General features: G+C 40.3%; 4 protein-coding genes and 1 non-coding gene across 7 annotated transcripts; 2 read left to right on the top strand and 3 right to left on the bottom strand.

Moving 5' to 3' along the window:
* Positions 1-10: 10 nt before the first annotated feature.
* cmbl (carboxymethylenebutenolidase homolog (Pseudomonas)) lies at positions 11-1,828 on the bottom strand. Of its 2 annotated transcripts, none has more exons than XM_005722537.1 (6): positions 1,748-1,828; positions 1,235-1,452; positions 1,000-1,107; positions 755-897; positions 584-675; positions 11-463 (listed from the first exon to the last, which is right to left on the bottom strand). In XM_005722537.1, exons 2-6 carry the CDS (start codon positions 1,447-1,449, stop codon positions 284-286), a joined length of 738 nt encoding a protein of 245 aa, XP_005722594.1. In that variant the 5' UTR covers positions 1,450-1,452; positions 1,748-1,828; the 3' UTR covers positions 11-283. The 2 variants fall into 2 exon arrangements, with proteins under 2 accessions (XP_005722594.1, XP_005722593.1); XM_005722536.1 differs by having other exon boundaries at positions 1,235-1,449; positions 1,748-1,826.
* An 857-nt stretch (positions 1,829-2,685) lies between these two features.
* trnat-agu (transfer RNA threonine (anticodon AGU)) lies at positions 2,686-2,759 on the bottom strand. Its single transcript has one exon. It is a non-coding gene; the product is annotated as a tRNA-Thr (tRNA).
* Positions 2,760-3,318: 559 nt separating this feature from the next.
* marchf6 (E3 ubiquitin-protein ligase MARCH6) lies at positions 3,319-18,057 on the top strand. The gene is made up of 25 exons (XM_005722535.2): positions 3,319-3,730; positions 4,197-4,296; positions 6,041-6,114; positions 6,370-6,513; positions 7,006-7,078; positions 7,240-7,408; positions 8,417-8,603; positions 9,481-9,542; positions 9,652-9,684; positions 9,767-9,818; positions 9,945-10,003; positions 10,103-10,183; positions 10,367-10,435; positions 10,703-10,777; positions 11,861-11,995; positions 12,133-12,353; positions 12,604-12,741; positions 12,825-13,047; positions 13,920-13,989; positions 14,119-14,300; positions 14,583-14,717; positions 14,826-14,915; positions 15,129-15,261; positions 17,050-17,185; positions 17,492-18,057. Exons 1-25 carry the CDS (start codon positions 3,712-3,714, stop codon positions 17,577-17,579), a joined length of 2,748 nt encoding a protein of 915 aa, XP_005722592.1. The 5' UTR covers positions 3,319-3,711; the 3' UTR covers positions 17,580-18,057.
* A 130-nt stretch (positions 18,058-18,187) lies between these two features.
* On the bottom strand, positions 18,188-19,268 carry LOC102209693 (arylamine N-acetyltransferase, pineal gland isozyme NAT-10-like). The gene has a single exon (XM_005722534.1). The coding sequence runs from the start codon at positions 19,167-19,169 to the stop codon at positions 18,309-18,311; it is 861 nt and encodes a 286-aa protein (XP_005722591.1). The 5' UTR covers positions 19,170-19,268; the 3' UTR covers positions 18,188-18,308.
* Positions 19,269-19,798: 530 nt separating this feature from the next.
* On the top strand, positions 19,799-26,367 carry zdhhc20b (zDHHC palmitoyltransferase 20b). 2 transcript variants are annotated; one of them, XM_005722532.1, is made up of 14 exons: positions 19,799-19,958; positions 21,031-21,057; positions 21,429-21,523; positions 21,640-21,760; positions 21,851-21,920; positions 22,012-22,044; positions 22,314-22,434; positions 23,039-23,074; positions 23,312-23,444; positions 23,654-23,780; positions 25,038-25,127; positions 25,214-25,326; positions 25,418-25,465; positions 25,611-26,367. In XM_005722532.1, exons 1-13 carry the CDS (start codon positions 19,841-19,843, stop codon positions 25,459-25,461), a joined length of 1,128 nt encoding a protein of 375 aa, XP_005722589.1. In that variant the 5' UTR covers positions 19,799-19,840; the 3' UTR covers positions 25,462-25,465; positions 25,611-26,367. The 2 variants fall into 2 exon arrangements, with proteins under 2 accessions (XP_005722589.1, XP_013770706.1); XM_013915252.1 differs by lacking the exon at positions 23,039-23,074.
* Positions 26,368-27,038: the final 671 nt, after the last annotated feature.

Genomic DNA, 27,038 nt, shown 5'->3' with positions numbered 1-27,038 from the left:
TTTTAGTTAATACCTTTGAAGGTCTTTATTGTCAATATGGAGTTAGTAAGTTTCAAACCAAATTTGCAGTCAGATATACAATAACCTGAAATTTTGATTTACGGATGGCAAAAAACAGTTGCTGATACAAGCTTCCATAAGACACAGGCATCAATATTCAGACAAAACCAACAGAAAGACTCATTATGAGCACCTCTTACAGATCGTCTTATAATGTTCTGATTAATTATTGTGGATATGATTATATAAAGCAGAGTTTTAAGGTGTTTCCTGGCATTCATATTTACATGTACGTGTTGAGCCAGTTGAGCAGGTCTTTTCTGGCCTCCTGGATGTAGGGTTTGTCAGCGGGGTTGATGTCCTCTCGCTTGCGGTGGACAAATCCGTGAGTCTGACCAGGAAATATCTTCACCTGGTAGTCCACTTTGCATTTCTCCTTCAAGTTGGCTTCAAGAGCACTCACCTGATGGGCAAAAATGATGTCAGCGCACATGTCATGGCAGAAATTCTGAGATTTTTAAGTTAACATTGTCTGCATACAAAAGTTGCTGCTAAAACTAATCGGTCCACAACTCACACTAACCTGGTCCAAAGGGATAACGCTGTCATTCTCTGCAAAGACGAACAGTGTTGGACTCTTCAGCTCATACCTGTCCTCTCTCTCTCTAACTATTCCTGCACAGGATCACATAAAACCATAACAAAAACATTTTCCGTATACCATGCCTCGTGTTCTGCTGTAACAATGGCATACCATAAACAGACACTCCGGCTTTAATCTCTGGATACAGTAAGGCCAGGTAATGTGTGGCAACCCCTCCCCAGCAAAAGCCTACTACTCCGATATGTTTGGCTCCGCATTGATTCTTCAGGAACTTCAGCACTGCATCCACCTCTCTGAGAAGGAAAAGTTCAATGAGTGTGCGCTATCACACAAGGTCAGAAAGCTATCAAAGCTATGAGTAGCTGCTGCATTACGTAGTTCACGCGTTTGTTTACTTGTTAATAGCTGTCGGCTTCTTGTCCTGAAGCCACTCTTGAAAGTTGGACCAGTCTTTTGTTGGACTCCAAGGTTCCTTTCCAACAAAGAAGTCTGGACAAATGGCTCTGCTCACAATAAAACAACAGAAAAAAGGAGGAATCAAAATCTCACAAAATCACTGATTCTAGAAATCCTACATTCGCCTCAGGAATCTCAATCCAGTCTATCAATGAGTCAGTCACATAAACGCACATGTATCCATTAGCAGCAAGCATGTCAGCCATGTATCTGGTGTTGGGAAGCTGCCAACCGAAGATGTCTTGAATGACAATGATAGCCTTGTCGGATGCAGTGGATGGTTTTACTACATAAGCTTTAAAGTGCTCCATCTGGACCTCCTGGCCGAGCGCTCCATACTCCATGCGATCACCAATATCGCAGGGACACGGCTTGGCTTCGTTTGCCATCTGCTGGCAGAGATGAAAACGGAAGCACAGAAAGTATTGGTAAAAAGGAGACAGCAAAACTGGGATGTATTAAAATTTAAAAAAGAATAATGTCCCGTGTGCACACCTGGACTCACTTGTGACATTTGCGCAACAAAGCATGACAAAGCAAAATACTTCGACATGCTTTGCTGCACAACTCTTTTCAGTTAAACGATTCCAACCCTTCTATATTTTTTCTATATTTTTTCCATGTAAACTAATGAAATCCAACACTGGACAGAAAAATCCGTTTGCAAAGACGACGAGAGAAACATACCTTGCTGGTTTGCGAGTTTCTGCGTAGCTGCCTGGCTGAAAGTCAAAATCTTGATCTGCTTATAAAGAGGGGAGAGAGCTAGCAGTTGGACAACGTTGGAATTCCTTTCCACTCCCACTTTCAAAATTAAAGTGATAACACTTTTATGACTTTCTCCATTCTTTCTTTCTTTCTTTCTTTCTTTCTTTCTTTCTTTCTTTCTTTCTTTCTTTCTTTCATGCATGGTTACAGGGAATATTTTTATGCTGCAAACTGTACGCGTCCTATTTTTGAATGAAATTTAAACTGTATTTAATCTTTAAACAGGTGAGAAGTGACTATCTGAGGACAAACCTGGTATTGTTTTCATAGTATGTGTATCTGTAACTGCAAGTCATGCTGACTGATATTTTTTCTTTCCTATCTCTGGCTTGCTTAAATGGGATAGGGTTTTGTTGTTTAGTGTTATTAATTGATAACGTATGTATGCAGGGAGTGTCAAACATAAGAATAGCATAGAATGGCATAGGATAGAAACATGAGCCCAGAATAACCCCGGAAACGACTCCAATCGGGCTGGTTTTGCATAGATTTTGGACTTTTTTCCTTGTTTTTTTGTTTGGGTTTTTTTTTGTTGTTGTTTTTTAACAAGAGACCCACATTAACACAAAAATAAATGAACGAATGAATTTTTTTGATGTAAAATGATGAAAATGTTCACTTTTGTAATATGAGTTAATGATCTACTCTAACGTCTGTATTTTTACAGATTTATTTATTAATTCTGGAAAATTTCTTTCATTTCATTATTTTTAGCAGCAGGATGTGCTCATCACATTGAAAAACATAGACATATTGATCTTTATCTTATGTTAATAAGATTAAACGTGTAGTAGTTCGGCCGTTTAAGATTAAAGTGGACCAAGAAGTCAAATTAATTTGACGACGCTTTGCAAAAAAGGCACCGCTGGGATTCGAACCCAGGATCTCCTGTTTACTAGACAGGCGCTTTAACCAACTAAGCCACGGCGCCAGTGCGTGGCAGAGCGCGTATTGCTGTAGTGGCTCATTGACTGGTGTCGAGACTTCACATTTTAATTTTGTTATTGTTATTCTTGCTCTTTATTTGATACGTGTACTTTTCTAATACAGAATATTGGTTTATAAGTACAGAAACATATAAAGAGAGCGAAATAAAGTTCCAAGATAAATGCTGAAGCTCATTTTTGAGTGTACAAGTATCAGTGTACAAGTATTGTGATGACAAGTTTGACCACATATTTATACTTAAGTACAGCTCTTATCTGTTCGGAAAAACCTCCCAATAAAAATGTTTGTTCCTGTTGTTCCTGCAGAATTTAATGTTTAATAGTGACGTCTACTTGACACTTTTAGTTCTTATTTTCGAAATATTGCAGGTGCTCTTTCTCTCTCATTGTATGTAACTTTTAATTTTGCGTCTATCTTTTTTTATTTCATTGCATTTTTATTATTTAGTTTTATTTGAGTAAAATATTACACGAAATACAATCACGTGACGGTTGTTATGGTCGTTTCCCTGCCGTAAAACTCGAACCTCTGTAGGGAAGTAAAACTGTTATGACAGGAGCCAGAAGTGTCGTTGGCGCATGCGTTAGCAGGTTAAGCTAGCCATTTGTCTCCCAGGTTTAAACTGTCGTATGATCAACACCCTGAGATGTAGCGTTTCCCCCTGGTTTCTTGTGTTACATTAGACATACACAGTGAATTAGAAACCTTTGTGTACTGGCGAACATATACTGGACGCGAGAAAACACAGCGGAGCGAAGATTTACGTTTTAATCTGTGGGGAAACCATTTTATGATTGTCAATGCAATTGACCCATAAGGATATTGTCGTCTCGCTAGCTTAACTGAGCTAGCTAAACGATACTGTCCGTGTCGTGGATGGGTTCACGGTACAAATTAGTCGAATAACAGACGGTGACCGGTGCTTAGCGAGCAACATGGATACTGCTGAAGAAGGTAAATTTAAAAAAAAAAAAGCCTCTAGTAGCTTCTTTTTCATCAATAGCTAGCATTAGCTTCACAAGTGCATCGCCTCGCCGACCGCTGAGCTGGCCTGCTAATGGTTAAACTTAGCTGGCTGGATGTAGCCAGCTAAGACGGGAGAAAACGGTGTTTTAAAGCACACGATGTTAGCATGTGGGGATAGTGCAATAAGTAGCGGGGAGCGTAGAAAGGACCAGAATTTACCAGTGATGTCATCAGTTTCCTGCTGTGTGCTCTGTTTACCTAAGCCACGCTGCTGGTGCAAATATTTTTCTAAATGTTGCTTTTAACTAAATATCCTCTATTACTGTGCATATATATGTATATATGACACCATATACACACCCTCTGACACTTGCTCTCGCGTCTGTTTTGCTAACCCTTTGCGAAGAGGATCAGACATTCATTGAAATTGTTGTGTGTTTTTGTTTGTGTGTAGCGGATATTTGTCGCGTGTGCCGCTCTGAGGGGACCCCAGACAAACCCCTGTACCACCCTTGTGTCTGCACTGGCAGTATCAAGTTCATCCACCAGGAATGGTAAGTGTGTTAGGCTGTCTCTTCCTCTTTCTGTCAGCTTTCATTGTGACCTTGTGAAGAAGTAGTTCTCAGATCCTCCCAAGGAAAACTTTCTCTTTTTCATGTTAAACATTTAAAAGAAAAAAAAAAATCATACAAACAGCACGGTAACCATGGTGTAACTAATTAGATTCAGAATGTTCACAGATGCTGCCTTAGTTACTGCAAGACAGTCATTTATTCTTACTTTTCCCATAACTTCCCTAGCCAAGGATGTCAAACATAAGGCCCGGGCCCCAGAATTGACCTGGCAAAGACTCTAATCCGGCCCACTAAAAGGCTTTGGAAACTGTGATTGAGTGCATAACTAGGAATTACTGTTGGATTGCCCTTCTTTTCTTCATATAAAGACTTCTCAGGGTTTGAACGTGTACCTAAATATTTCACATTAATAGAAAGGGGAGTTTCGCTGGTCTGGCCCACTTAAGATTAAAGTGCACTGTATGTGGCCCATGGTGTAAAATGATTTTGACATCTTGGTTTTAAGCTAGGAAGTCTGCTGACTCACAACGTAAACAAGCGGTTGTGAAAGCTTCATTCAACCCAGTGTTGCTAAATCGATGTATTGCACATGATATAGCATTGTTCTTTCATCATTTTGTTCTTGTGTCAATATTAAATAGTTTTCAAAAATTTGCATTGTGAAAATTAAAGATGAAGGTATTTTGAAGTTTGTGAGTGTGTAGAAGAGCAAAGCAAAGACCAGACCTGGATTGTTTTGCATTTTTTGAAAGGTTTGCTTAGATAATGTTATTCTTAATGTTGTTGTACTGTAGGAATCGACTGATGGTAACATAAAATGAAACGATAGATGGTTTTATATCATCATCCGCTATATATCATTATGTCGAACAGCCCTAAAGTCTAAGGTCAAATTTTTCTGAAAATCTTGTGAATGCAATAACTCAAGAACAAAGTGACATTCAAAGTGATTTTATATTTGCATCTACTAAAAATCCTGGTTGAGTTTAAATCTAGTTGACCATGATCTCAAGCTGAGAGTAAGTTTTCTGAAAATCTTGTGCATGTCATAACTTGAGACCAAAGCAATGTAGGGTTTTGAAATTTATACCAGGTGTGTCTATAAGGAGTCTGAGAGGTAGCAAGTCTCACAGTGACGGATTCAGTAGTCCCAGCTGCGCTTACATTTTCATTGCATCATATTGGTGGCAGTGTTACTACTATTGTAGGCATGGCAGTGGTATCATGAAAAGGTTATGTTGGGTCAACACTTCAGACCTTTGGAAGTGTCTGGACTTGGACTGTTCTTTAAATCTGCACCGTTGCAATCCTTTCTATTGGCAATTGAATTTATCTAACTTAATCCAAATATCTCAAACTGACCAAATCTGAAGACACCAATTAAAAAAAAATATTTTTTTTTTATGGATTATTTCAGGCTTAAAATGTCTTAAATGGGATTTTGAAAGGACTTCCTAAAAAATCATGCCACTTTTTGGAACCAAAAATTGGCATGATTTACACTAGGCATTTCAGGCCCTGAAGGTTAAATAATACACATTCTCACAGTGGGAAAAATGTCTTATATTGGGACACACATAATACATTGGATGTAACATATGAATATGTGTATGAAGCTGTTTTTCAATCCAGTCATTATTCATGTGCTCAAAATGTGAAAATAGAGCACAAATATTACATAGTTTTCATCAGTTTTCTTCATTCTTTAAATGTCATTTTACAGTTTGGTCCAGTGGCTGAAGCACAGCAGGAAGGAGTACTGTGAATTATGCAAGCACAGATTTGCTTTCACACCAAGTAAGTCCTTGTGACATTAACAGATAATCCATTAAAATGCATTTTGTAGCCGCAAGCCTCCAATTTAGCCTTACGGAGGGGGCCATATAAATTGTTGTTTGTTTGTTTTTCTGCATGTGATTATTCATTAGTTGGTGCTGTTTTCATTTAGTGTTACAGAATAATCTAAATAGCTGCTATCAGCGAAAAAAGAAAATGAGCAAGCACAAAAGATAATTTGACTCTGGTTCACTCTTTCCCGTCTGTCCTCTTCAGTCTACTCCCCAGACATGCCCTCACGTCTGCCCATCCAGGACATTTGTGCCGGCCTTCTTACCAGTGTGGGCACTGCCATTCGCTACTGGTTCCATTACACACTGGTGGCCTTTGCATGGCTTGGTGTTGTTCCTCTCACTGCATGTAAGTATCCACAGACATGAATACAAGGAGAAATTATCTTTAAAACCCCTTTAAAAAGAAAAAAATTGTCTAACATGTATAAGTTATTTATGAAATCATATTTTTGTTTTAACTTTTAGAAGTACTGTTATTTTAGTGTTGATGACCAACTTTTTTAATAGATTTGGGAGCAAATATTCTTTATATGGTGACCCTCTAAATGTTTTTCCTCATCTGCTGTATGTGGAAATGTCTGTGCACTTACACGCATTTACAAATTTCCCCTTTCTGGGGTGTTAAATACAGTCAAAGTAACATATAAGGTGTTCATGTTAGCTAATGTTAAAGAGCATTATAGGTTTAGTGTCACTACATACATAACAAGAAAGTGTGTTCTTTGTTCCAAAACATGTAAATCCCTCTCAGTACTTAATGTAAAAATGTAAGCCTGAACTATACAAATTTTCATACAATAGAAACGGGTAGATTTTAAATATGTTTTTTTTTCCCCAGGTCGCATCTATAAGTGTCTTTTTACCGGCTCTGTGAGCTCTCTTTTGACACTGCCGCTGGACATGCTCTCTACGTGAGTGATAATGCTTTTTTTTTATCATCAACTGTAGCACAAAATATGCAAAACCTGATGGAGATCAAGATTGTTAGCTTGTTTATTTTCTTTACTGGACAGTAGATGAGAAATAGAGGATCATTTTTATTGAATATGTGCTATTGTTTTTATTCCTACAGGGAGAACCTGCTTGCAGATTGTCTACAGGGTTGCTTTGTGGTTACCTGCACCCTATGTGCATTTATTAGTCTGGTATGGCTCAGAGAACAGATAGTCCACGGTGGAGCCCCCCAGTGGTTAGAACAGCACCAGCCACCACAGCCCAATGCTGCCGGACAAGCCAACGAGGTACTTTGCTGGACTGATTACTAAATTAGATTCTTAACTGGATGGTATAATTGTGTTTCATTGAGGTTTAAAATGACACAGTAAAAAAAATCTGATTTATGTAATTCACTTAACTGCAAATTAAAAACATGAGCTATTTAAATGCTAACCAGAATAACATGCTGCATGCACCTTACACATTTATGACAATGTGTGTAATTACCATACCACATCCTGCTGTAGCAAATGAATCTCCTGCTAATTATCCAACTCATAATCAACTTAAATTATAGTGGTGGGACAGATCATTGAAAGTAAATAGAAGCAAATGAGTAAATGTTTTTACTGTGTTTGGATGGGTTTTTTTTAAACCCCCAGCTGTAAAAGGTTGATGGGATATTGTCGTCACCCTGTTGTCACATGTGGGTGAGTGTTTTGGAAACCCAAGTTTGTGATTACAATAAGTTGAGTACTAGATGACATAGGATTTGGAAATTCATATCATAAGTGCAGCTACTAAAAATCTCAACCTCAACATCAGGGGTCAAGTTTTAAAAAACATTTGTGAATCCAATAACTGGACAAGAAAGTGAACTAGCATTTTCAAATACCCTATCTTAGATGCATCCACTAAAAACCTCAGGATGAATTTGACTCCTGGTGTCAAGGTCAAGTTATCTGAATATCCTGGTAATGCAGCAGGTTGAGAACAAGGAGACGTAGGATTTTGAAATTCAAACCATAGGTGCAAATATCAACATCTCAAAAAAAGTTCAAGTCCGGTGACCTTGAACTCAAGGTCAGAGGTTGAGAATCACCTAGAATTGTCAAATTTATATGATGGGTACATTTACTAGTAGGTGGAGGGGTGGCACTGGCAGCTGCTAGTATTTTTATTTTCCTTCAGTTACACACATTGTGGTTGATTGTGTTATAGATAATTAATATACTAGACAACATATCGTGATTTCATTACATGATAAGTTACTCTGTTTTTTAAAGTTATGCACCTTGTTCCCTCTCCCCCAGGCACAAGCTGCAGGTCAGGCAGCAGCTGGTGATCCCCCTGCGGCCCAGCCAGCACCTGCTGATCCTCTAGCCCAGAATGAGGCAGAGCCCGAGCCTCCTGACGTCCCCCAAGAGCAAGGCGATGATCCAGAGCTGGAAGAGGAGGCAGCAGCTGCTGAAGATGCAGACCCCAACAATGGTGCACAAGGTGGGACTTTATTATTTCTTTACTTAACTTAAGATGTATGCATTTTTTTCAGCTAATTAAAATTATATATTGCAAAAAGTGATTCTTTGTTAAGGTAGATTTCACTGTCAGATACATCAGTTCTTAAGTTGTAAAGTTTCATGAATGCAAAATACAAATAATTTCAAAAATGAAAATAGAAATCCTCTCCGACAGCCCGACAACCAAAAGCATGTTTAGTAATGGAGTAAGAGGTTTTTGCATTTTTCAAACAGCAGGTTTATGGAAATGCCACTAAACAAACCCAAGAGCAGGAGCACTGCCATTACAGCATACAAATGGGTCCCAAAGTGGCCTCATTTGTTTGCCGGTTTGCCAAAGCATCACAGTTGATTTGGGAACAATATAACACTATGTCAAATTTTTGCCCCATAGCCTTGAAATCACACTCATTTGTTCAGCTTTGTTAATGGACTGATTTTTGCATCAAGCTAAGAAGAAATGCTGAAAATAAATTGCTATTGTATTATACATTACTCTAGCTGTTGGCTGTCACTACAGCTAAATAAATTGCACAGAAAAAGCCTGACAGTTGCACAATGTTCATGTCAAACTAACAGATTTTCCCAGAGCAACATCAATAATGTAACAATAACTGTTTCAGCAGAGCGGGGAAAACATTGCTTTTCGTTTACTATTTGCAACAAAAGCAGGACAACAAGAAAAAATGTACCACCGCAGAATGATTTGCCTGAGTTAACACATGATTTTGTTATTCTGTGACTATGTCTGACATGTAGGGAGATAAACTGATTGTTTTTATATCGATTATGTTTCAAGTTGGTGACTGTTTTTTATTAGTCTACAAGGCGTTTTTTGTCTTTATCTGTCTGTGTAGATGACATGAATTGGAATGCTTTGGAGTGGGACAGAGCAGCAGAGGAGCTCACCTGGGAAAGGGTAACTGCTGCATAACATTCACAATCTCCAGGCACCTATTTATTAGTATGTAGCTGTTGTCTTGTCTCTTTTCATATTTATACACAAACTATTTCAATTTTCCAAACAGATGCTTGGCCTGGATGGTTCACTGGTATTTTTGGTAAGTCCTAATCTAAATAGATTTCTCTAAATAAATCTTACCTTCTGAAACTCAAGTAAAGATCGGTGTCTTTGTCTTGTAGGAGCACGTGTTTTGGGTGGTGTCTCTCAACACACTGTTCATCCTGGTCTTTGGTGAGTAAACTGAAACAATGATGCAGCATAACCATGATCATAATAGTCCTTTTTCTGACATCAAAATGAATCCACCGTATAACTAATACAGTAATAAAGATGTCTTCTTTTTTCCCTTTCATTTAGCATTTTGTCCGTATCACATCGGCCACTTCTCTGTTGTTGGTCTTGGCTTCGAAGAATATGTGAGAAAATGCTTCAGTCACTTTATAATACAATTGCATGTCCCTTGATAATATCTTTAATTTTCTGATTACAACTTTGTTTTGGGGTTTTTTTTTTAGGTCCAGGCTTCTCATTTTGAGGGCTTAATCACAACAATCGTTGGCTACATACTGCTAGCAATGACTCTCATCCTGTGTCATGTATCCTTCCATCGAAGTTCATTAAAAGTCCTGATGATGCCTAATCCAAACCTAATCTATCAGTCTGGTGCATGCAGGCTGTAAAATAAAAAAAATAAAAGTATGAGAAAGGGAACATGAGGTAATTCAGGTCTGTGCAAATAAGAATATATGTGCAGTATTGATCCTTAATGGCCGTTTTAGGGACTGGCTGCTCTGGTCAGTTTCCAGCGCTCCCGGCGTCTCCTTGGAGTCTGCTACATTGTTGTCAAGGTAACATTGACTGCATTTTTTTTTCTTTGTGTTAGTCATGTTGATGCTGGCGTTTTCACTCTCTTAGTATCTAAGATTTTGTTTGCAATCATACAATAAAGATAGCTCTAGCCATTGAATAGGTCCCTGGATTGTTATAATATTCAAGTACAGAACTTCTGTGTTAAGTATTTCATGTATCACTACTTGTCACAGAGGTTTTTAGTCTTTTTTGTGTTTACATTTAATGTTAACTGATACTGACAGCAGCCTTTTCTATCCTCACAGGTCTCTCTGCTGGTTGTTGTGGAGATAGGTGTTTTTCCATTGATCTGCGGATGGTGGCTTGACATCTGCTCTTTAGTAAGAGACAAATTCTTTTCATCACGTTTTCACTACATCTCTGTTGCTCTTGGACTTTTTGTTTTAATTAAACTGATTGAGTATTTTAGCCTGGGGGTCCATACTCTAATTAACGTACTTGGCAGATGTGATCGTTAAGTCTGATGTTTTATAGGGATAAATGCGTAAGTTTTCTTCTATCTAAAAGCGTTTTCCGAGCACCAGTGACTGAATATCTCTTGTTCCCTGTGAAATTTCAGTGAATACTCCTATTTTATTCCATTTTCATACATTTTGCCAAATGAGAGGGATGGCTAATACCCCGCAGAGGCTCTGTCACAACACCTTTAAAGTGGCTTTCAGCAGGCCTGCTCAGCACACAGACAAAGCCAGATGCTTTAGCTCACCCAGTTCATACATTCATCAGTGCACACAAAAACAGAGAACAGACTGGTTTGGAGGACTGGGGAGTGAGAGAGTACCAAACGCCTCTATGCTGTGGCTGTCACTCTCTTTGTTTGTCAGAGAGTTTGTTTGTACTAACACTTACTAGAACAAAGTCTCTCTCTACCACAACATTGGCTTGCATAGTACTTATCCAAATCATAACACGGCAGTTAATATATATATTTTTTTTTCCTGATCCTGTTTTCCAAAGCCAAATAACCTTCCTCACAACAGGTGGTGCAGCTTACACAGCAGAAGGGAACCGTGTCTCATCTGCTCTGCAGCTGTTTGCCTGTGAAACAAATTAATTGACCCTGAAAATGGCCAGTGTGGTGTAAGCAGCTCTTATCGCTTTGCAGTCAAAAGCAGAAAGTTTCACATTTTGTATTTACAAGCGAATTTGGTTTCTGTTTCAATGCAGTTTATCTGCAGTGTATATATCTACATCTAAACTATTTGTCCTATGTTAGCCTAAAACGTAAACATTATGGTTCAGTGCAAACATGCAAAAAAATCTTTCTTAGCTTTATATAGCAGAGGGTGAATCCTTTAAAGTATTTACATTTAGAAAAACATGAAGTTTAGAGCAGCTTTTGAGCAAAAACAGGTGATCAAAGCATCATCTTAGACCCTGCTTTTATTTGATTCATTCTGCAGGAGATGTTTGATGCCTCGCTGAAAGACAGAGAAATGAGCTTCAAATCAGCACCTGGTACTACCATGTTCCTGCACTGGCTGGTGGGAATGGTCTATGTCTTCTACTTTGCATCTTTCATCCTCCTGCTGAGAGAGGTAAGAAAAACAGACTCTCAAATGCATTCAGTTAGGGAAACAAGGACTGTGAGTGCTTCAGGTTAATTTTTCAGATGATAGTAAAGAGGAAAAAAGTCTTCGGCGCTCTAAATCATTCCACCTTCTGCCTCCATTAGGTGCTGAGACCTGGAGTGCTCTGGTTTCTGAGGAACCTCAATGATCCAGATTTTAACCCAGTGCAGGAGATGATTCACTTGCCCATCTACAGACACCTGCGGCGGTTCATCCTGTCTGTGGTTGTGTTCGGCTCAATTGTCTTGCTCATGCTGTGGCTTCCCATCAAGCTCATTAAACTATTGCTGCCCACCTTCCTTCCCTACAATGTCATGCTCTATAGGTAAGCAGCGTACATAACAAAGATATAGTTTACTTATTAATAAACTGTGTGAAACCTGCTGGCCTGAAATGATCTGAGAAACCACTTCCTGTTCATACCAAAGTGGAAGTATCACCACATGTGAAAAAGCAAGATTTGCAGTTACAAATCCACTTGAGTTTATGCTGTTTGACACTTAAAGTAATAGAAAATGTTTAGTCTGGTGTTTGTTAGATAAATGTCTGTTTCTTTGTCACTTCTTTCCTCTCAGTGACGCTCCTGTCAGTGAGCTGTCTTTGGAGCTGTTACTGCTTCAGGTTGTGCTTCCAGCTCTACTGGAGCAGGGACACACTCGCCAGTGGCTCAAAGGCCTGGTCAGAGCCTGGACAGTCAGCGCAGGATATTTACTGTAAGCCAAGTTTGAATACACACCCAAGGCAATGATATTTCCTGACCGTCTGTAACTGTGTCACCACTTTGTGTTGTCTCCAGAGACCTCCACTCCTACCTCCTTGGCGAACAAGAGGACAATGAAGCCAACCAGCCCGTGAACAACAACAACAATAACAACCCTCCGCATGTTCATCACAACAACAATAACAACCCGGCACCAGCTGTTGGTGAAGGGTTACATGCAGCCCATCAGGCCATCCTGCAGCAAGGGGGACCAGTGGGTTTCCAGCCCTACCACCGACCTCTTCGCTTCCCTTTAAGGGTGAGAAAGGCTTTTTTCATATATGTCTTTAAGGAGTGCACTTTACAGATAGATGTGTAGGGAAGACCAGGATACTGTGGTTCTGAAACTAAACAGCTTTTAGAGATATGAATGGACAGCCATCTTTGACCATGTCTTTGAGTGTAGTCTGTAGTGCTCTAGCATGTCTTTTAGTTTCACTGACAAAGTTGACTGACGTCCAGGTTTCCTCTCATGCATGAATGTGATATAATAATTGAAGGGCTCTTTGTGACTTTCCAGTGGGTTCCCCCCCCCCCCAGATTTCTGATGTTTGCGCCGTTTTAGTGACCACAATAATGCAGAACTATTGCCAGCTGCCAAAGCATCTGTGTTTTTTCCCTTGCTCTTATTTGTATCGCACACACAGACATGTTCATTTGAAATAAAGAAAAAAGGTTGTCTTTAACACTGGAACCCTGAGAGGTTGTTAGTTTTTATTCAAATTACAAGTAAGATTTGACAAAGCAAACCCCTAAACATGCAAGATGTAGTTTTACATATGATTTATATTATTTAATTAAGGGTCATAGTCCTCCACGCTTTAGAACAAAGATAGAGGCTATTTTTACAGATAAAACAAGTCTTAAAATAAAGATGTGTCTCCTGTAATTTGTGGTTTCTGAGTCAAATTTTGAAATCAGCCAACGCCCTAGCAACCATTTACTGCCCATCTGAGCCTGCACAACTCTGTCATTATGATCTTCATCTTTCATGTTAAACACCCTAATCTCTGAGATCCTGTTTATACTAGCCTTAGCTTATGCAACCGGAGTCTGTAAAATAGAGCTTTGACTTTGCAGCATGTCCCATCTTGTAGCTTTTAAACTGAAATGTGTCCCCTTTTCCCCCAGATTGTGCTGCTTATAGCTTTCATGTGCATCACTCTGCTGGTGGCTAGTTTGGTGTGCTTAACCCTACCAGGTGAGATGTGGTACTTTTCATATACACAAACACATCATTTAAAAAGTACAGTTCTTTTTACGGGCAAACATAGAGTTGCTGTGGTCAACTTTTGTTTCCTCACTGTTTTGTTTGTTTGTTTTTTTACAGTATTCACTGGCCGCTGGCTGATGTCTTTCTGGACAGGAAATTCCAAAATCCACGAGCTGTACACAGCAGCATGTGGTCTGTATGTCTGCTGGCTTTCTATCCGCGGGGTCACTGTTCTGCTGGCGTGGATGCCACAGGGACGCACTGTTATTGTACACAAAGTCCAGGAGTGGACACTCATGGTGAGCATCAGTGAGCTGACTGGGTTGTTGGCAAACTTCGAAGTTGGGCAGCAGAGGGTTGTGCTAATTGGTTGCTCCCTTTCCAGCTTTGACACTGTGTTTTTGTTAAATGGATGTAACTGAGAATGAGCTCTCATTAGCTGTTATCCTAAATTACCAACTTGTTCATTGAAGTAGCATTCCCAGCAGATTAACCTTTATAGTGCCGTATATGTTTCCTTATCTGCAAGTGGCATCTCTTGATGATTTTTTTTTTTTCAATACCCTAATTTGCTTCTGTAGATCCTGAAGACCCTTGTTGTGGCTCTGCTGGTTGCTGGAGTTATTCCTTTGCTACTGGGCCTGCTGTTTGAATTAGTCATCGTGGCTCCGCTCAGGGTACCCTTAGACCAAACACCCCTTTTCTATCCCTGGCAGGTAAGGATTGTATGCATTTGTTTCTTTTCCCTAATGGGATCTTGGAGGTTACTAAATAGAGCTTAAGGAGTTCTCACACTTATGTTCATCCATTGAACTTGTCTGCAGGATTGGGCTCTCGGGGTTCTTCATGCCAAAATTATTGCTGCCATCACTCTCATGGGCCCTCAGTGGTGGCTGAAGACTGTTATTGAGCAGGTTGGTACTGGACACACCAAATACAACTGATACACTGTAAACATTTTTACAAACTATCAGACTCTTGACTACATAACTTTGAAAGGGTTTTATTCTGTTGACTCACAGTGTGTAGTTTGCTAGTCTGTCTTCCCTATCTCTGTCATGTCTGTTTCTTGGAGATGAATTAAATTAACTGTTTAGTACATTATAAAGTGTAAACTCTTTCTCTAGGTTTATGCAAATGGAATTCGCAACATTGATCTCCAGTTCATCATCCGTAAACTGGCAGCTCCTGTCATTTCAGTCCTGCTGTTGTCTTTATGTGTGCCATATGTGATTGCTGCCGGGGTGGTACCGGCTGTAGGTGAGTATCTCTCTGCATATGGATCTTAAGGCGTCACTTGAAGAGTTTCCTAACCAAAGTAGGACTTTCTCATTGACAATATACAGCACATTGCAGTCTTAGTGGCAAAAGAAATGGAAATTACTAACGGTTTCCTCTAGATTTAAGCTTTTTGTGAGTTTAGCAATAAACCAGAGGGGGGGAAATGTTTTAAAGGATGCAATTATAACCTCCGCACTCTGTCTCACTTCCCATTATTTTCTAAAATCACAATATTTCGGTCCAACCGACCATCATCAGTTACAAAAAACGATGTGTACAGTCGTGGCCAAAAGGTTTTGTCAATGACACAAATATTAGTTTTTGCAAAGTTTGCTGCTTCAGTGTTTTTGTGACGTATTGAAGTATAATTGCAAGCACTTCATAAGTTTCAAAGGCTTTTATTGACAATTACATCACGTTTATGCAAAGAGTCAATATTTGTAGTATTGGCCCTTCTTTTTCAAGACCTCTGCAATTTGTCCTGGCGTGTTGTCAATCAACTTCTGGGCCAAGGCCGACGATGGAAACCCATTCTTTCATAATCAATGCTTGGAGTTCGTTTGTCCACCCGCCTCTTGAGGATTGACCACAAATTCTCAATTGGATTAAGGTCTGGGGAGCTTCCTGGCAATGGACCCAAAATTTCAGTGTTTTGTTCCCAGCACCATTTAGTTATCACTTTGGCCTCACTTTGTTCTTCACCAAACTGTCCTTGGATAGTTGGAAGAAATTGCTGTCGGAGGATGTTTTGGTTTGGCGAAATTGTGAGTGACCCCACTCTCTTGAATGAGAAGCAGCCCCACAGATGAATGGTCTCAGGACATGGTAGCCTCACTTTTTTCTTCTCCAGGCTTTTTTGCAGAATATCAGTCTGTCCCCCATTAGGGACAGACTGATATTCTGCAAAAAAGCCTTAATAACAACAACATCCTTGCATGTGAAGCCCTTTATATGCAACACAATGATGGTTGCATGGGGTTTTTTGTTTTGTTTCTGTTTTCTTTTTGGCAGGTAACCATGGTTAACAGGAAGAACAATGATTTCAAGCATCACCCTCCTTTTAACACATCCACTCTGCTATTCTAACTTAATAGTCAAGACATAAAGATCTCAAGTTCTGTGTTCATCAACATTCTCACCTGAGTTAACTAGAAGATTGAAATGATCTCTGCAGGGCCTTTTATGGCAGCAATGAAATGCAGTGGAAATGTTTTTGGGGGTTAAGTTTGTTTTCATGGCAAAGAAGAACTTTTCATAACATTCAGAGTATATGGAAACTGCTGTCATAAAAACGGAAGGAGCAAACTTTGTGAAAACCATTACTTGTGTCATTCTCAAAACGTATGGCCACGACTGTACACAATCACTCACACACAATAATATGTTCTCTCCCATTCATCAAGTAGAATTCAATCATCCAATCAGGGAACACTTTACACATTTTTACACATGGATGCTATTAATTAGATAATGAAACTAATAAATACACTGCTTTTGTAATAAAAGCCTCCCCCAAAAAAGTGGCAGATTGTGACCTACCTTCTGATTTGTTTGGGCACTGAACTGGTGATAAATCTGCCACTTGGACTTGTTATTGGAGATGTACCGTCACTAGGTAATAATTCTAATATAGTTATCACCTAATTTAACATAACTGGTGTCCCCAAAATATCACATTTCTTCTCATCTTGAAGGAGTTAATGATAGGAATAATGGGAACTCTTGAAAAATCATATAACTGAGTACAATTATGCTTTGTTTTTGCAGGCGTTACCCCAGAGATGGAGATTCTAATGCAGAGGAGAATCTACCCCTTCCTCTTGATGGTCGTCTCACTTATCGGCATCCTCTCCTTTCAGATCCGACAGTTTAAACGTCTTTATGAACACATCAAGAACGACAAGTACGAAACTTTCAGCACTCATTACTCTGGAGAAAGCAACATGTTTTGTTTGTTTTGTTTGTTTTTTTTTTAATTAAGTTTGTCTTATATTGACAACCTCCCCCCCCCCCTTTCTTTTTCTAATGTATCATTCGGTGCATCATTATAAAAACAAACTGCAGATTTAATATAGGAGGTTAAACACATTGTTCAGACTTTTTGCTCTAGTTGGTTATTTTTGGATTATTGTTTCATACTGTGTGTGTAGCCTTCAGTTAAGTGCATAAAAATGAATAGTAATAATGCTGTAATAATCTGTCTTTGCAGGTACCTAGTCGGCCAGAGGCTTGTCAACTACGAACGCAAAGCTGGCAGAGGAAGCTCGATCCCACCCTCCAACCCTGTCGTAGAATAAATATTTGTGTCACATGATGCCATGTTTGTTTTTTTGAACCCATGACCCTGCGCACATCTCGTCCAGCCCATGGCCTGTCTGGTTTTTTTTGTTGTTGTTTTTTTGGGGGGGTGGGGGGTTTCAGCTCAACCCTCAGACTGTAATCCTTGAAATCACCTGTGATTATTGCTGGACTTTATGGGTGTTATTCAAATTCATTTCATCAAAGTCAGGATGGGAAAACTTAGTGTAATAACTGGACAGCTGAGTAATCCCCTCAAACAAACAGAATAGGCAGGAGCATTAAAGTTTTCATTTGAAGCCCAACATCTGTATTGAGATTCATGCCTTGCTTTATAAAGTGCTGCCTGATTTAAATGTACATGTGTAAATACTTTGGAAGGGGACTTTGTCTTAAAGGACTGATGTGGATTAATGCAATGACCATTGTACATCTTAAAAGTGTATGTATAATTTATTAAATCAGAATGACAGTTTATTTTCTGTTGCATCTTTTCTCACGGCAGATCAGTGTCTGCGATTGATTAACAAGTAGATCTGGGTTTTAACAGAGGTAGAGACTTTTCTAACTCAAAGGTTAAAATAATGTATAAATTGCTTTGCTCAGACCTCAGTGATTAGATGGATTTAAAAACAAAAGCCATTGGCCCTAATCTTAGAGTATTCATACATTTTGTTGTTATGGAGCCATAAGAGGTATGAATTTATCCCATATAACTGTGCGTATGTTTAATATGTGATTAGAGGTGGTGTGATTTTCTCATCCTTTGCTATGAGCGTGGAATTAAGTGCAATTCCAAACTTTTCCTTTAGAACACCAGGAATCTCTTCATCTTTAAGTTCTGTGATGGTTTCCACCACATGCCTGTTCTCTTCTGTTGGGAATGTGGTGGTGATCAATCTGTGGCCTATATAGGTGAGCCTCCCGCCAGGTCTCAGAACAGTGCAGAGGGACTTGCAGAAGAAGATGGAGCTGGGGGAGGTCTGGTGGTATTGGCACATCTCAGTGAAGTCCTCCTTACTCCGACGTTTAAGGGTGAACTTGTAGATCTCTTTCCAGTCTCCATCTACTCCTCTGTTTTCTTCCTCTTGCCACTCCACAAAGTGCATCTCCAGGTCCTTCCTGATCCGGTACACTCGGTGGCTCTGCTCCTGGGGGTCTTCAGTGTCCAGTGACAGCGGGACACTGAAACCGGGAACCCCGAACCCGACGTCACAAAGCCATCGCCGGCCCTCAAGTTCAACCAGTAGGATGAAATGGTCGAAAGGTGGCCCGTAGCAACCCGTGAACCTGTTCTTCACCTGGCCTGAGAGTATAGTCACCTGGAAGCCCAGTTCGGTCAGCAGCCAGCGAAAGAGGCTGTTGTTCTCATAGCAGAAGCCTCCTCGGCGATGGTTCACGATCTTGTCGTACAGAAGGGGGAGGTCGAGCTGGACTCGACCCCCGCTGTGCACCGTGAGGTCCTCAAACGGCACCGACAGGAGGTGGCAGGTGTGCAACGTCCGCATCACCTCCAGGCTGGGCTCCGCGGGGCCCGTAAACCCGATGCGAGCTAAATATTTCCCCAAGTCCATTTCCACGGAAGTCATTTTCGCTTCTGGTTATGGCGTTTCTATATACTTAAAGCAGGTTTATTCCCGTGTTTCACTTTGTGTTTCTGTCCGGCTGTGAGCAATATGGCGTATTCAAGGAAGTTCAAAGTACAATGCCAACTTAAAAAAAAAAACTTACGAAAAACTTAGTAAAATCCAACCTAAATAAAACTCACTGCTTTTTATTTCAAAATGCATTTGAAAAAAAAAACACACCAATGGATCAGAAATGTGTTAGTGTTATGAAGCAAAGTGCGATTAAACGATTAAAAGATTTAATGTTTTTTAAAAAGTATGTCGAGTATTTAGTGTTTTTTTTTAAGAATTACGGGTAAATAAATAGTATAATTACAATTAAACCGCTTTATTATTGCCAACATATTCATCTTAAGGTTTATTTTTCTATATTATTTTAAATCCATAATTCTTTATACAGAGATACATTTGGACACGTAGACAGCAGGAAATATATCGATTTAGGCTACATGTTATACAACTGTGATAACCTAGCTGGGCTTGGTGCCTTTGTTGTATTTTATGTTTTATACTGAAGCACTATACTTGGTTTCCTGGTCGTATATCATCGCTCGGCTCACCTCCCTGTTTCACATTTTTGTTATCGTGACGTCACCCGTCGACACTCCCTTCTCCACAGTAGAGGGGGAAAGATGGCGCCCACACACGTACTGAGATGCTGTCAACGGGGCTTAGCATGGATACCTGTGATTTTTATCGCGCTCGTCGTCTGCTGGTCGTACTACGCTTACGTGGTGGAGCTTTGTATATGTAAGTAGAGACCTCGCCGTCGTCTGTCGCTTCTTTCAAGGCCTTTAAAAGCCGGTGCTAACCATATTTCCTGACAACACACACAAACACAGCGGCGGCTGCTGGCCAGCAGGAAGTAAATGAACTGCAGCCCAACAAAGGTGTTGGCAAACCCGTCCAAATCTAGATCCAGCTAATTTTCTGTTGGTTGCCATCGCCTGGGTTGCCATATATTCAAAAGAGGACGGTTTTAGTCAAAGAAAAACTAGCACTGTGCTGTCTTTTTTATGTTAAAGCTACCCGTCTCGTCTCTGTGGTTTTATGTGAAATTAAATGAGTGTGGATGGAGAAATAAACGGTATTTGACTGGCTGACATATAAATACCACACAACATGTGTCTTTTAATTAAACTGGCTTAAGGCAATAGTTGCGGATTGTCTCCCCCCCCCCCAAAAAAAAATATACATAAATTCATGTAAGGTTATGTCTAAGTGCTGTAATTCAGCTGTGAAAAATTCAACGTGTATTTTTATTAGTCAGCTCCTAATACTTAATCTTTGTTAACTATTTGGAAGTGGAAAAAAGGTACACTTAACAACAGCAAGGTGGACTAATTAAATTGTCTTGACATTGTGTAGGAGATTAATGGGGCAATAGAAAAGATTGCATGGCTGCTGTGCTCCTGAGGTGTGACTATGTATTTATTTATTTTTCTTCCCGCCCCATTTTTAGGCTTTATTTATTTATTATTAGATAAACCACTAGGTAAAAGTTTCTACTGGTTTTCTTTTGATTTTTATCAGATATGTTGGCGTAAATATGGGAACTGGTTACATGCATAGGGGAAAACTTTTTTTCTTAATTAAGGGGGCAGGGGACTGTAGTTAATTAATTTCTGATATGGATAACTGTAAAACATGCCAACCCTTTAATTAATTCGTTACTCATGTACAGTATCAGTATTTTGAAAAGCATGCTTTGTAGAAGTGAATACAGTGTGGATAAATGATATGGTTGTTTCCACCATAATGTATAAAAGTTTATCAGTATATATAATATCTGACATATATTGTCTATGTTTTCTCTTTGCAGTCACCATCCCCAGCATAGGAGAGCAGAGTAAGTGTCCCAGGACATCAAACAATGTTTGTTTAATAAATCGTGAATGGAATTTTACTGAGCTAAGAGTTTTTTATTGGCATAATCTTACTTAAGTTTCTGGAAAAGTACTCTGTAGACTTGGCTTTTTAAAGAAAAGGCTGGCACAGAAATTGTGTTTCCTCTCAAAGTGCTGAGGTTGGCCTGATTGTAGCCCAGCAGCTCCTCCTCATCCAGCATAAACTATTAGCTTTCCTCTCTAATTAATTAACAGCGTAGGTTTTTTTTTTTTTGCTCTTAGGCCATGTTTTGCGTTACAGTGGCATTTCCTTATATAACCCACATATCAGTGCGTATGTCCTTGATCCTGATGCTCAGTTTCCCCCCTCCAGTTGTCTACCTGATCTTCTTCCACCTCTCATTCGTCATGTTTGTGTGGTCTTACTGGAAGACCATCTTCACCAAGCCTGCTAACCCTTCCAAAGAGGTATAACACTAATCCAATCCTCCAAAACAAAACAAGCCTGCTCTGTCTGCCTGTGTGTAATCCCCTGCTGCAGTAAATGGCAGCTTAAAAAAGGTATTTTGCTCCCTTCCCTCCAGTTTTGCCTCCCCAAGGCTGAAAAGGAACGCTATGAGAAGGAGGAGAGGCCAGAGTCCCAGCAAGAGATCCTGTGGAGAGCTGCCAGCAGCCTCCCTCTGTACACCCGCACAGGCGCTGGCGGTACGTCTGTGTCACTGAATGTAAATGAGAATGAATCTGTTCTGTTTGGAATTGAGTTATCATGATGATTGTTGTGCTAATTTATTGCAGCGATCCGCTACTGCGACCGCTGTCAAGTTATCAAGCCAGACAGATGTCATCACTGCTCAGCATGTGACATGTAAGGGAATCTTCTTCTTTCCTTAAAATTTTTCTCTTACTCTTCAGTTTTTTAAAGTTAATCTTTTGTTTTTATTATTATTTTTTGGCAGGTGTGTGCTAAAGATGGATCATCACTGTCCCTGGTATGTAAGAGCCACATCCTGTTGGTGCATTGAGTTAGTTAACCAAGAATAAAGTGCTTTCTAGACAGAAGTTCATTTTACTTTGTTCTCACGCTTTATAACTAACATACCTTAAATTACGACACGTTGCTACACCTTTTCAGAAACTGCTTGATAATGCCATTTGTTTGGTGCTACCTCACCAGTAGCCTCCACCTTTTGCAAACTTTGATAAGGTTTCTGCACTGGAAAAGAAACTGCATCCAAATGTGGTGTTTGTGTGTCTGCAGGGTGAACAACTGTGTGGGATTCTCCAACTACAAGTTTTTCATCCTCTTCCTGGCCTACTCGCTGGTGTACTGTTTGTTCATTGCAGCCACCGTCCTGCAGTATTTCATTAAATTCTGGACAGTGAGTAACGACGCACCGACACGCTATGCCCACTCGCCCCACAGCATGGAGTGAATGTGTGACACAGATGCAGAATCGGGTGGCACGTCGTAGCCAGGATGAGCATCTCTTGAGTTGGCTGTGCATGGCGCTGACCTCTCCTGTGCTCCGCTGTGCCGCTCCTCTGTTTTCTCTGTCCTCTCTCACCCTTCACCCTCTGACCGGCCCCCGCCCTACCCCTCTGTTTCCCCTTTCTTTTATCCCCAGTTCTCGCACACTGGCTCATTGTTCTCGGATCTTTTCTCTTTTTCTGCCTCCCTTTCCACTATCGGAGCCATCAGTCACACCACTCATGTGCCCGCAAACACCTCCTTTCTCTCTCTCTCTCGTAGCTGTTTCACTTCAATTTTCTCTCATCTCTTCCTCTTTTATCCCTTTGTTTCTTGCCAGTCCGGGCACAGTTTTCTTTCAACCCACTCTCTTTCATTCACCTTCCCTGCAGCTCCCCACTTTTCCACCCAACTTGGCCTTGACTTCTATTTGCCTCCTGATTTCTAAGTGCTCCCCCCTCCCGTCTGTTCTCTCCTGGTGTTGCTAACCACTCTTGTTTCTGTTTGTACTAAAGCTTTGCCGCAGGAAATCGGCAGAAAACTGCCCAAAGGTAACACAGCCATCCTCCGATGCCTCCCCCACCGTCCTCACCGTTGTTGTTTTCGTGATGTGCATGCAAGTGAAGTGGCTCACATGAGACTTTTTTAAAAGTCATTTCTCTGCCTTTTTTTTTCTTTTTGTTTATATCAGCTCTCTGTCATTGCTCTTGCATTTCCAGAAATATCTCCGATGTGAATTTGTTATTGATGGCTGCCTGACTCTCCTCTTCTCCCGTCTCTCCCCCTAGAATGAGCTGACAGACACGCCTGCCAAATTCCACGTCTTGTTTCTTTTTTTTGTGGCCGCCATGTTCTGCATCAGTATTTTGTCCCTCTTCAGCTACCACCTTTGGCTTGTAGGGAAGAACAGGTCGACAATAGGTATCGTTTTCCTTGTATTTAATATCTAGCAGTGATTTCAAATATTCTAACAGTTTGTCAAGTTGAATGTCATTTTTTTGTCATCATTATCACTGGAATAACTTTGTTGCTAGGGTTGGAGTTTTTGTTCCCCTCCTTTAGTGTTTGTCTAACAGTTCTCTTTCCCTTCTGTCTGCCTCTTCTCTTTTCATTTTCCTCTTACCCTGCAGAGGCATTCAGAGCACCAGTCTTTAGGACAGGCTCTGATAAAAATGGTTTCTCTCTGGGTTTCCGAAAGAATATTGCTCAGGTCTTTGGTGACCAGAAGAAGTACTGGCTGCTGCCCGTCTTCACAAGGTAAAAAAAAAAAAAAGAGAGAGAGAAAAACTTTCACAGAGAGAGAGACAGACATTAAAGGGAGTGTTGTGGTTTGCCGTACACACAAAAGATTCCCGGGAGGAAACAAAACCCAAGCCTCTGAAGCTAACAAGCTAGTGGATTCCTAGCGCAGATCCCAAGCCCAGATAAATGAGTTGCATCAGAAAGGGTATCCAGTGTAAAGTGTGTGCCAAATCATGTGTACTTCCATCTGCCGTGCCGACCGCTTGAGAAATAAGGGAAATATCCAGGAGTACCTTTCAGACAGAGGAGATCTAAAGCCCCTTTCCCATTAGTACTTAATCAGATCGACTCACCACAGTGTGCCCCGATTTTCAGAGTTTTCCATTAGGTCATAGTACCAGGTACTAAAATAGTACCTGCTCAGCCGAGGTTCTAAACAAACAGAGCAGGTACTAAAGTGTGACGTTGTCAGACTGGATGCCACCGATTGGCTGGTCAATGGCGTCAAAAGATGAGTCATGAGTGTATTGTTACCAAAAACTGAAACCGACATTTTTGAAACCTGGCAAAGTTGTTGCATACTAATTAAGTCACAGGACCCTCGGCCACGTTGCTATGACAACAACACACATTTAGTGGTACTTGATTGTAATGGAAAAACCAGTCTGAGTCGTGGTGAGTCGATCTGAGTAGGTACTAACGGAAAAGATGCACAACAGAACCAGGAAGACCAGGATTTCTGTGTTAAATAAAAAAAACCTGAAGAATCTGGTATAATTGTTTAAATACTGAAGTTCGAAAAGTGAATCTAGAGTGTCTTAAACCTGCATTCTTTGTAATGGGCAGCAGGGGGCAGCAACTCAATTTGCTTGTTGTTGTTTTTTTTTTGTTTTTTAATAGAAGTCTGTAACAAAATGTCTAAGTGTTTTCCAGATTAAATTATGGCTACACGTGCTAATTTCAATCCATATTTAATACAAAATAATGTTTTTTTGTATTAAATACTTTCACATTAGAGTACGAAAATAAAATAAAGCAGGCTCCACCTATCACTTGTTGCATCGGGTTTATAAAGTACAAGTGCCAGATGCTAAAGTCGAGCCTTTAAAACAGCAGTCTGCAGAACAGTTTGTAACATTATGGTGTGTCCATCTTTTATATACAGTCTGTGGCTGCAGCAGCTCCTGAGGAAGTTCAGCTTCACGGTTTTTGGGGTTTTTTCTAATCAGTTGACAGCTCTTAATCTTTAGATTCTCTGCTTGCTTACTGCAGCCAGGGAGATGGTCTGACGTTCCCCACCCGACTGGTCAACACCGACGTGGAGCAGGCCACAGTGACACTGCAGTCAGAGCCCAGTAAAAGGTGCTAAATCCCGGTGCAATAGTAGAAGCTTCTGATAGGGCTTTTATTTTGAGAAAAATGGTGCTAATGGCAGCTAATTTTTCCAGCGCTGCTGACATCACCGTGAGTCCACTCAGCGAGTCTCAGAATCGCCTCCTGAGCAACGAGCAGCATGCTAATAACATCGGAGACCATCTGGCAAATGACACCCTCAAATCAGGTGAGTCCCAGCAGGGGTGTTATTATTACATAGAAAGGCTGAGCTGTTGATGTAAATTCTATCACGTATTCTGTTCTGCTTGTCTTCACAGCTGAAAGCGAAACCATTACAATCTCAATGGAGAGCGAGTCCTAACCAGGTAATTGCAGTCAGCCACCTCTCAGCGAGTCTGTAGCTCTGGCTTAATGGTCAGTCTGACTTTTCCAGATAGAACTGCTTTGTGTAAGTAATAAATATATGTATGTATATATAATTCTTTTTCTTTTTGTTCTTTCCTGCCACAGGAGAAGCACCTCAGTCATCTACTTCGATGCCTTAAGCAAAGCTAGAGTTCAGTTTCTCAGCAGTCTGCCAGCAGATGCCCATTTAAATCCATTCACAGTAACTATGGAAATGCAGTCATTATCACAGTCATGTATTCCGTGGCATTAGCATTTCCACATGCAGTGTCGTGAACGCATCTCACACCTCTCTTCGTAAGACATGAGACAAGGTTGTTTGCAGTTATGCGCATAAACATACACACACATACTAACAGTATACTGTATTCATATTTCTGTTGCTTTTTAAAAAAAATTTTTAACCTCTCACAATTGAAGTATTTATTGACGAGGACTGCATTAAAGTGAATCAGTGCTACTGCTGAAAGCTTCCCAGGTCCACCAAGACTTGGAGATACAAAGCTGCAGTGAGGAGAGCCTGGAACAGCTTTTTTTGGTTTTTTAGAGAGGCAGTACACGATGTGGAGATGCATCGATTTACCCTTGAGTCTCATGTTGTCTCATTTTTTAACGAGTATACGCGTAACAATGATTGACACCTCTTGAGATGGATGCTTCTCAACAAACCTGGACTATCTTACAGAAGACTCCACCACACGGTGAATCCGTGCACAACAAGAAAAACTCTAACCAGGTTTTGGGTAGACTTTTTTGTTTTTGTTTTTTTAAGACCATCAGAGCACAAGATGGCGCATTTGCACTTTGTAGATTATCCATCAAAGAAAAAAGTGCTGCTTTTTTTTTTTTGTTTTTTTAAACAAAAAAAAGTAAAAAAAAAAAAAGGTGTTATGGATGTTGGTCGATCATTTGATTTTTTTTCTCCTTTTTTTAATATAATGTATTGTGTGTGTGTCTGTGTGAGAAAGAGAGAGATTGTGTGTAACAGTTGAAGTGGCAGTAAGTTTTCTTCTTTCCTACTAACAGACTAAAAGAATCAGCTTTATATGTGTTTTTTTATGGCCCGCTTGTGTCAAAGGAAAAAAAACAAAACCTGCTGCTTTGACTGGACGGTTTAACTTTGGAGATGAAGCTCGCTCACTATTTGTTCTTTAAGAGGCTGATCCATGATTCTTAGCCCGCAATGTGCACAGCCTGTTTTTCTACAACTCAGTGCTTCAACCTTTACAAAGAACACCAACACTCTGCCAAATAAGGGCTGGCCTGTCAGGAGCTCTGACCTCCGAACCTGAAGTGTTTACAGCATATTAGCTTTATCCTAACCTCACTGGTCAATCTCATCATAACCAAATTGAATTCAACAGTAGTCGTGGCGCAATATTTTGTACATTTGTCGCTCCGACCTGCTGAGGGTCATGATGTCCGTGCAATACCAGTGCTGGCCAGCAGGTGGAGACAAGAGTCCTGTTTGTCCACTCATTCAGCTAAATGTCTTTTCTTGTGTGTGTGTGTGCGTGTGTGTTTTTGATATCA

This window comes from Pundamilia nyererei, unplaced genomic scaffold (genome assembly GCF_000239375.1).
Source record: "Pundamilia nyererei isolate P.nyererei 1_Seehausen unplaced genomic scaffold, PunNye1.0 scaffold00007, whole genome shotgun sequence".
In the NCBI taxonomy this organism is placed as follows: domain Eukaryota; kingdom Metazoa; phylum Chordata; class Actinopteri; order Cichliformes; family Cichlidae; genus Pundamilia; species Pundamilia nyererei.
This window is presented reverse-complemented; position numbering and strand designations above follow the sequence as displayed.